Below are 9,951 nucleotides of genomic sequence, written 5' to 3'. Positions count from 1 at the left end.
ATTTTAAGTGCCTTACAACTTGAGGGGCTCATTTTCTAGCACTATATCTGACAGTGTTTCTCTGCTATTTATAAGGTTTTCAGTGACTAAATATTCGGAAGTAGTTCGTCATTCTTGCTTCCTAGTCTGTCTTTGTCTGGAAGCTTATCTGAAACCTGTCCACCATGGGTGACCCTGCTGGTATTTAAAATACTCGTGGCATAACTTCCAGAATCACAGCAACTGACAAACCGCCACAGTACGACAGACTGACAGACGAGTGGTGGTGATCCTACATAGATAGTTCTTAAAACAGCTTAATCTCAAGACTGACCTTTTTTTGTTTTTGTTTTTTTAACTACCAAAGTTAACCTGTTGGTTAAGAAAGACTTCAGGGGATGTTTTTGGTTTACAGTTTAAAGATTATCCCAAGGCAGTAGTTCCAGAGATCATCCACCCTCCAAGACACCATAAATTCTATAATCCATGAGAATTTGAAATTCTGTTCAGCATGTCCCCCTCTTTGGCCAGGAATCTTCTATAGCATCTTTAATCAAAATGATCAGTAGTGGTACCCAGGTCATAAAGCCACACTCCTCTTGGTTTTGTGATCTTAGTCAGTACATGGTAAGGAAAAAAAAGGTGTCATGCTAACTTTTGTGTATTCATTTTTTTTTTCACAGCAATAAAGAATGATACTGAAAGAAAATTTTGTTACCAACAGCTTCCAGTAACTTTGAGACTAATATATACCATTTTCCAGGTACATTTTCTGAAATCTTTGAGTATTTGGCTTGGTAGCATTGCTGCTTTGAATAACTCAGTAACTCTGTGGTTCTTTGCATAGGAAATGGCTAAGTTTGAAGAGCCAGACATTCTTTTTAATATGCTCAATTGTCTGAAGATTCTTTGTTTACATGGAGAGTGTTTATACATTGCTAGAAAAGACCATCCTCAATTCTTAGCCTACATTCAGGATCATATGTTGATTGCAAGGTATGTCTGACAACTTACTCTGTTTTTAACTTAGGCTTTAGTCATGGGAATTAAAGTTAGAATGGTACTTAGTAGGTCATTTGAGTTCTATTTCATAGCCAGGACAGTTTAACTGCCTCTGAGAGCTACTTCCATCTCTTATTTAGTCTCATTTTTAAGTATGTTGGTAAAAGGAATGGTAATTTTCATTTGTTAGATACTGTAGAAATAGAATGGTGAAATGAGGATTGTTTTAAAACTTTCAGCTGTCAAATGGCTTAAGAATATAGCATATCCTGGAGAAACATCAACAGATACTAAACTCATATTGACCTAGTGTAATTGAGTAATGGCTGACTTAACTCTTTACTTACAATAGAGCTGCTAATAGACATCTAGACTCTCTCCATAGCTTGTTTGATAAGGTTTGTTTTAGAGAGTGCTGAGGCTTTTTGAGTATAGTAGAAAATATTGCTCTGACTTATATAGTACTTTTCTTCTTGAGAACTTTCAAATACAATCTTCCTGGAAATGTTGTTGGGAGCTGTCGATAAGATTCAAACTCATAGGGGCCTTATGTGATAGAGTAGAACTGTCTCATAGGCTTTTCTAGGCTGCAATCTTTATGGGAAGAGATCACCAGGTCTTTCTCCCACAAAGCTGCTGGGCAGGTTGGAACAACTGACCTTTCAGTTATCAGCTGAGTACTTAACCACTGTGCCATCTGGGTTCCTTAGTTGTTAGGTGCTGTTGAGTTGATTTTGACTCATAATGACCATGTGCAACACAGTAGAACTGCCCTATTGGGGTTTTCCAGGTTGTAATCTTTATGGTGAGTCCTGGTGTGGTGCTGCAGGATAATGCACTAGATGTCAAGGTTGGTTTGAACCACAAGGTCGGTGGTTCAAACTCACCAGCTGCTCCTTGGAAACCCTTTACAGGGTTGCAAGAGTTGGAACCGACTTGATGGCACGTAAACAACAACAGTGTTTATGGGGACAGATCTCCTGGTCTTTCTCTTGTACTGTCTAGGTTCCTTTCCTGGAAGTGAGTCAGAAAAAACATTATCCTTACTTCATAAGAATGAGAATGAGACCAAATGCAAGGAAAGAACTAGTCTGGTTAACTTGGTGATTAAACCAGATTGTCTTTACTCATACTTTTCCCCCTTCATTCATTCAGTAAGTAAAAGAGTACTCACTATGTCCCAGGGGGCTATGAAAAGTTTGTGGACAAATGGAGTGAAAAGATAATGGAATTTTCCATGAACATATCGAAGCCCTTTGCATGGTCCTTTCTAGGACTGAAGGAGTTTGGGAGGACAGTGAATGCTGTCTATACAGAAGGTGGCCTCTGACAGTGTTTAATTTGACTTGAGTCCTGTGCTCTCAACCAAGAGAAAGGATTCAGGTCTTCCTTCACACTTTTGTGTTCTGGAAAATGGATTCCTGAAGAAGCTCCCTTCCCTATATGACTTCGAGAAGACTAGTGAATGCCACCTTGTTTGCCTGTGACAAGGTCTAACACAGACCTTTCAAATCCCCGCTTTGCCTCATAAATGCTTAGCTGAATTATTTAGTCCCCACTGAACAACTGGAACAAAACGCATGTTAATCAAACATTGACCGAGTTTGTCTCCTTTCCATAAGTGTCTAAACATTGGCTTATCCTCAAGCAAATCAGCATACAAGACCCCTTAACAATCCTTCTGAGATTAGGCTGACCTCAGACTCACTGTCAATAGGGCACAAACTTTCATCTGGCTTCCCCACAATAGCTTCTATCTAGCCTTGTTTATTCTTTTTAAAAAGGAGTTCTGGAGACATACTGGTTGGAACTCTCAGCTGCTAACCAAAAGGTTGCCAGTTTGAAGCCACCAGCTTCTCTGCAGGAGAAAGATGTAGCAATCTGCTTTCCTAAACATTACAGCTTGGGGAAGTCCTATGGGGCAGTTCTCTTGTGACTTATGGATCAGTATGAGTTGGAATTGATGCAACAGCAATGGCTTTTGTTTGGGTTTAATGGAAAAGAAGGATGAAGAAATCAGTTGGGAACCAGGTATAAAAAACCCTGGGAACCAAGTGCGACAGCATTTACTATAAATGAACCTAATACAACTTTATTTGGTGTGGTTTTGGATGTCTGGGGTTCAGAGATGAAAAGACATTTTGCTCATGATCACACAGCTGATGAATGGCAGGGCTGGGTTTAGATTCACATTTGTTAGATGTCCACTCTTCAGATAGAACATAAGGTGTTCACTCAGTAAATCTCTCAGGTGCAAGCAGCTCTGGGAACTTGAACTCAGTACGTTATCTGTGAGTCAGAGATAGTGTGTGTCTGTCCTCTAATTATAATTTCTTAACCATGCATTGTGAGGTTTTCCATGGAATCACTCGGTTTGATTCTGATAATGAATCCAGGAGCCAAATCCAAACCAAGCCAAACTAACCAGCAACTGATAAAGATATGGTGTACTTTAAATAATTGAATAAAAATTCTGAAGCCAATCATATGTCATTACTAATATATATGTATGTATATATATATTCAGAATTATTCTGATTTTAAATGGTAGGAAGGCAGTTTAAACTAAGGTGAATCTTTGACCAATAGTCTTCTGGTTTTAGGGATGGCTAGTAGTCTTGATGTAATGCTGTAGGATCAGCACTAGACTGTGAACCACAAGGTTAGCAGTTCAAACCCACCGGCTGTTCCTTGGAAATCCTATATAAGGTCGCTATGAATTGTAACTGACTGGACAGCACTTAACAACAACAATAACAGTAGTCAAAAGATGTCATCAGGGAGGCCTCTTCCTCTCTCTTTTCCCCTTCCTCCCCATCACTCAGCTCTACTTCCCTCTGTGTTAGCATCTTCTCAGGCAGGCTGTGTCTGTGACGTGGGAGACAGTGATTGGCGGTGTTACCTCAGTAGGTCTTTCATTCCTGCGCCTTCAGAAAGAGAGAGTTCCTGTCTCTCCCAGTGTCCATATCAATCCATGAAAAAAGAACTCTGGTATCCCCATGGTTACCATATGATTACCATAGTCTAGCTGCTCTTAGACTTTTCACTCTAATCAAGGGATTGGAGTGCTTTGACCTGCCTTGGTTTTGTGCTCGTCCTTATGACGTTACAGGTGGGGGATCTTGATTGATGATCTTGTCCATTGGAAGAGAGGTTGTTCTTAATGGAAAAATAATGCTTTTTGTCCAGAATAAAGGGAGTGGGCTGCTGGGCAAGTAAAACCAACAAAACTCCCCTGATGTCCACTATTAGGAAATAAAAAAAGAAAGAACTTACCACCCCATCATCTTAACATATCTGATGTTGATTTTATATATTATGTGACAGTCATTGTTCATTTCTATAGCAGAATTTATAATATTTGATGTTTCATTTATATTTTGTGAAGTTACGTGGTGTTTTTCTATGTTGTGACATAAAAGTAACTTCTAAAAACAATATATTAACAAAACAGCACACAGGAAAAGCTTTTCAGAACATTGTAGGATTGTGGGTGAATGTAATTTCATGAAATGCATTCCTATCTGCTACCTGTTGAAATCGCTTGCTCTAAATGAACCTAACTGGAATTTGATCTCCGGGGGAGGAGAGGAGGTCATGATAACTGTTGCCAACTACTTTTGCTTCTTCTTGATTCCCAGCCTGTGGAGAGTCGTCAAATCTGAGTTCTCCCAGCTGTCTTCCCTGGCGGTTCCTCTACTTCTCCACGCTTTGTCACTTCCTCATGGTGCTGACATCTTCTGGACAATCATTAATGGAAACTTCAACAGCAAAGATTGGAAGATGAGGTTTGAAGCAGGTATCTCTGTGTTAGTTTACACATTCTCTGGGTTCCAAGGCAAACCGGTTCCAGCCATGACATCTGTTTTTGACGCTCCTTTTTTCCTTTCATCTAAAGGTCATTCTGTTGCTAACTCATGTACTTTGGTTATTCTACTTAGATCAGCTTCCTCTACAACAATATTTTGGAGGTTGACCATGTCTAGGTTTACCTAGAGTTTTTGTTATTCTTGGTAAGCAATGTTGAGTTGATTCCAACTCATAATAACCTTGTATAGAGTATCTGAGTAGTGACTGGGAGTGTGAACCTCCGACCTTGTGATTCAAACAGACCTTGCAGTCCACTGCCTTATCCTGCAGTGCCATACCAGGACACCTTACCTAGGGTTGTTTTTGGTGTTAAATGCCGTTGAGTCAGTGCCGACCCATAACAACCTTGTATAGGGTTTCCGAGGAGCAGCTAGTGACTTTAACCACTGACCTCGTGGTTCAACCTGACTTTGCAGTCTAGCGCATTAACCCACAGCACCACACCAGGACTCCCTGCAGTCCAGTTTATATGTGTAATTGAATCCTTAGCTCTTAGCTTTCTACCAAAGGGTAAAAGCTGTGATAGTCTGTTTCCATAAAGACTTACATCCTTGGAAACCCACTGGAGAGTTCTCCTCTGTCTTATAGGGTTGCAATGAGTAGGAATTGCCAGGACAACAACAGGTTGTTGATGCCTGTTAGGATTCTCTAGATAAATAAATCAGTAAGATTGAAGAGTAAGAGTGTTTGCCCAAAAAGTCTCTTTATAGTCTAGTCTGGAGGTTGCATATCCCTTACGGAAACTCTTTTTTTTTTCTAAGCTCTTCAGTTGACTGATTGAGGCCCACCTTATGTAAAGTAATCTGCTTGTGGCCAACCTATTTAATCACATGAACTTATGTCTGGGTGAGGTGCTGTAGAGTAGGCACTGGAACATAAGGTTTGAACTGCAAGGTCGGTGGTTCAAACTGACCAGCTGCTCTTTGGAAACCCCATGCTGGGTCGCTATGAGTCAGAATTGACTCGATGGCACTTAACAACAACAGCAACAACATTTACTTTAAAAAGCAACTAGACTAGTGTTGGGACAAACTGGACACCATAGCCTGGTTAAGTTGGCACAGAATGTTAACCATCACACCAAGTGTAGATGTGGGTCCCAACCTGCCTGATAAATTATGTGGTTAACCTATTTGGATACTTGGATCTGAGCAGCTGAGAATGTGTTAAAAATGCAGATTGTTGGGCTTCACTCCAGACTGAATTAGAATCTCTAGGGGTGAGGCCAAGAATCTACATTTTTAACCAGTTTTCCAGGTAATTCACAGAAGTTCTAGACTCTCTGCTGTATGCCCTTTGCCACAGGAACATCTGGGAGCAAGGCTGGCGCACTGCTGGGTATGATTTCTTGATGCATAGAATGGCAAGTCCTCAGAGGAACTTGGGAAGGAAGGGACTTGGATGCGTTCTTAGCCACACAGCTCTTGCTCTCACGGTCCTTCCTATTCTCAGGGGTGCAGCTAGCAGGGCTGATATGCTATCAGTATGTGGCTTATCAGTACAGTTTTATATTTTAGGATCTCAAAAGTATGGCCAAAAAAATATTAATGAGACCAAATAACTATTAAACTTTAGATTTCAGTCTCTAATTTCTGGCCAACTTAAAAAAAAAAAAAATGTTGCTTTTTAATACCTGTGCATTTCAGTGGCTCACTTACTAATATGATAACACATGATATTGTAGGGAATTAGAGTGAAATTTTCTACCAAAGATCTACATGGTATTAGCAACAGTTCCTAGGCATTTAAATACTCAAGCATACCTACTATTGTGAGGATGGATTATGAGCTAAGCTGCTAACCCCAAGATCAACGGTTTGAATCTACCAGCCACTCCAAGGGAGAAAGATGAGGCTCTCTGATCCCGTGAAGACTTACAGACTCAGAAACCCTATGCAGGGTTGCAGCGAATTGAAACCAATTTCATGGCACACAACTACCACCACAACCATCACCACCAATGGGCTCTCAATGCCTAGAGAATAAAGTTCAGACTCCCTAAATGGACATTTGAAGTTTCCATGAACTGACACCAAATGTCTGCAGATTAGATCCCAGTCCTACTTCCATTGTTTTGTTTTTTCCCTTTGACTACTGCTTCCTCTCATACCAGTCTTTGAATGTTCTCTCCACCTGAACCTCTTCCCTTCAAGGCTTGTTCATATCTGCCTGCCTCCTTCAGATGCCACCATGGATCTCCACCTTCTGAATCCCCTCGGTGGAAAGTTGTTCCTCTAGCCCCTGATCTCCCACACCATTTTACTTCTATGTCTTGAGAGGCATTTGTGCCTCTCTATTTTGCATTTCAATTTCTTAGTGAATTGACTCTTTGAATTCAAGACTTGTGGATGACTCAGCTTTTCATTTACTTCCATCTTCTCACAAGTGCCTAAGATCGTGTCTGAAGTGCTTAATAACATAGCTTAAAAAAAATAAATGAGTTGGTGAATTTACTGAATAAATAATATGTCTTCTAGGCATTAAACCCACTGCTACATATTCAGTCTGACTCATAGCGATTAGGTCTTATGAAGGCAATAAAAAGATGCATAAGAGCAGATCAATTAAGAGGTACCTAACTTAATTGATGAGACATCAAATATTAACAAGAAGAGTGAAAAGCTGTAAAAAGTACATGCATTAGTCAAGACTACCGAAGAAGCTATGCCATATAGCATATAGGAAGCACACATGCCATGTGTCAATGAAGACGATTTTTATAGGAATTTATGGGATGGGAAGGCCCCTTTTGGAGGTCAGAGTGGACTTTACAGAACAGTTAGAATTTCAGCAACAGATTCAAGGATCCTAGAAGGTCAATAGGTAGGGAAGAGTAGAGAAAATGGTCCAGCCTTCGGCAACAGCTTAAGCCAAGTACTCAAATACCTTTATTCACCTGGCAGTTCAAGTGGTAGTTTATTTTTGTGGTAGCACATGATGGTGTAGGGAATTATTTGTGTTATCTGCTCTATTACACTGCTTAATTGTTATAACTTTTTATAAAATTATGTCTGAGAATGGCTGGAATAATGTCACCTAGATTTACTGTATCATTAAAAATATATCCAATAAGGGTGCATCTATTTCAGAAGTGGACTCTTGGTGTGGCTTTGTGGGTTAATGCGTCAGACTGCAAAGCCATTTGAACTGCAAGGTCGGCAGTTCAAGCTCACCGGCTGCTCCTCGGAAACCCTATACAGGGTCGCTATGTGTCAGAACTGACTTGATGGCACTTAACAATAGCTACAACAGTTTTAGAAGTATCTCATGGCACACTGGAAGTGGGGTATTGTTGTTACTAGGTGCCATCAAGTTGTTCCTGATGTATAGAATCCCCATGTATGTCACCCCAACCTTACAATTGCTGCTAGGTTTGAGCCCAATTGCTGTAGCCACTGTACCAATCCATCTCACTGAGGATCTTCCTCTTTTTTCACAAATCCTCTATTTTACCAAGTGTGATGTCCTTCTCTAGGAATTGGCCCCTCCTGATAGCATGTCTTAAGTACATAAGATAAAGTCTCATTATCCACACTTTTAGGGAGCATTCAAGCGTACTTCTTATGAGACAGACTGGTTCGTTCTCTGGCAGTGTATGGTATATTCAATCATATTTGCCAACACCATGATTCAAACATATCAATTCAGAGGGCCCAGGACCAAGAGTCAGGCTGGATGGCCACCTTCCACTCCCTGATCAATCTGCAGAACTTCCACAGCATGGCCACAAGAAAGATGCAGAGTCATTCTGAATAGTTTGAAATGGAATGAAAACAAAACAAAGGGAAAGACCATTATAAAAGAGAACAACCTTGAGCTGAATCAAGGCTGCCTGGCAGAAATATAAGCACACTGAGTAGAAATGACCTCCACTCCACAGATGAGCTGGAACATGCAAGAAGATGGCATTCCAGTGTCCTTTGGTATTTAAAATCACCAGGTGGGGAGCCCAAGGTTAATGTCTGCTATGGGTTCAGTTCTAGATGATCTAAATAAATGTCATTATTAGTATTTTTTGTGTTCTGTCCTTTAAATTGCAGTGGAAAAAGTGGCTGTAATTTGTAGATTTCTGGATATTCACTCCGTAACCAAAAATCACCTGCTGAAGTACTCGCTGGCCCATGCCTTCTGCTGCTTCTTGACAGCTGTGGAGGACGCCAACCCCGCCGTGGCCACCAGAGCCGGTCTCTTGCTGGACACCATAAAGAGGCCAGCATTGCAGGTGACATGCCTCAGATGTGTGCTGTCTGATCTGGATATGTTCTGTGTCCACACTGTGAAATCACTGAGATGTGTGTGCCATGAAAACAGGACGTATTTACAGTGGGAAAAGCCTGCCTAGAACCCCACCTTATTCACAGATCTCTGTTCTTATCTGCTGATAAGTTCTTTTCAGTCTAGCCATGTGCAACCATCACTTTTGTTCAGACCTAATTATTGTATAGCTTTTTTGGAGGGACGATTTTTTTAACTGGGATGGGTTTTTTGTTGTTTTAAATACCATTTAGATAAGGGCTCCATATTCTTGGAAGCCAGGTGCTAAAAGAATTCAGGTGAATTACATTCTTAATCATAACAAAAGATGAGAAGGCAAACATGAGTGTGCTATGAAAATGAAACACCGCAAATGTAAACCCAAGAGTCATGAAATATGAGACTTGGAGAGAACTGTATATTTACTTGTTTGGCCCTTTTATAATTGAAGAAACCAATTTTCGGGGCAATAATGTGACTTATGCAAGGATACGGAGTGAATCTGTGGGAGAACGAAGATTAGAACCCAGGTCTTTAGAATCCCGATTGGCTGTTTTTCACATCGAAACCAGATTTATTATTATATTGTTATTATTATCAGATAATAATCATCATGGTTAAAGCTAACTCCTGTCAAATAGGTGCTATGTTCCATGGGCATTGTATTAAAAGTGTCCTGTCATACATGATCTTACTTAATCCTTTCAGTAAACTTTTGTGTGTCCCCATTTTACCTATAGAGACGCTGAGGTTTAGAGAGTTTAGCTAATTTTTTTTCAGAATCACTTACACAGCCAATTCAGGCATACCTCATATGAAGTGTTCTTTTTTTTTTTTTTTTTTTTT

General features: G+C 40.3%; 1 protein-coding gene across 1 annotated transcript in view; it reads left to right on the top strand.

Moving 5' to 3' along the window:
- The window catches only part of UNC79 (unc-79 homolog (C. elegans)), a 330,078-nt gene that overhangs the window by 183,084 nt on the left and 137,043 nt on the right, over window positions 1–9,951 (top strand). Inside the window, exons 20-23 of the mRNA XM_006839553.1 lie at window positions 663–742; window positions 827–975; window positions 4,623–4,780; window positions 8,892–9,073. Coding sequence (XP_006839616.1) covers window positions 663–742; window positions 827–975; window positions 4,623–4,780; window positions 8,892–9,073 — 569 coding nt within the window. The remainder of the gene's footprint in view (window positions 1–662; window positions 743–826; window positions 976–4,622; window positions 4,781–8,891; window positions 9,074–9,951) is intronic.

The sequence above is a fragment of the Chrysochloris asiatica genome, unplaced genomic scaffold, assembly GCF_000296735.1.
Source record: "Chrysochloris asiatica unplaced genomic scaffold, ChrAsi1.0 scaffold00025, whole genome shotgun sequence".
In the NCBI taxonomy this organism is placed as follows: Eukaryota; Metazoa; Chordata; class Mammalia; order Afrosoricida; family Chrysochloridae; genus Chrysochloris; species Chrysochloris asiatica.
The sequence above is the reverse complement of the archived record's forward strand: the minus strand, read 5'-3'. Positions and strand labels throughout refer to the sequence as shown.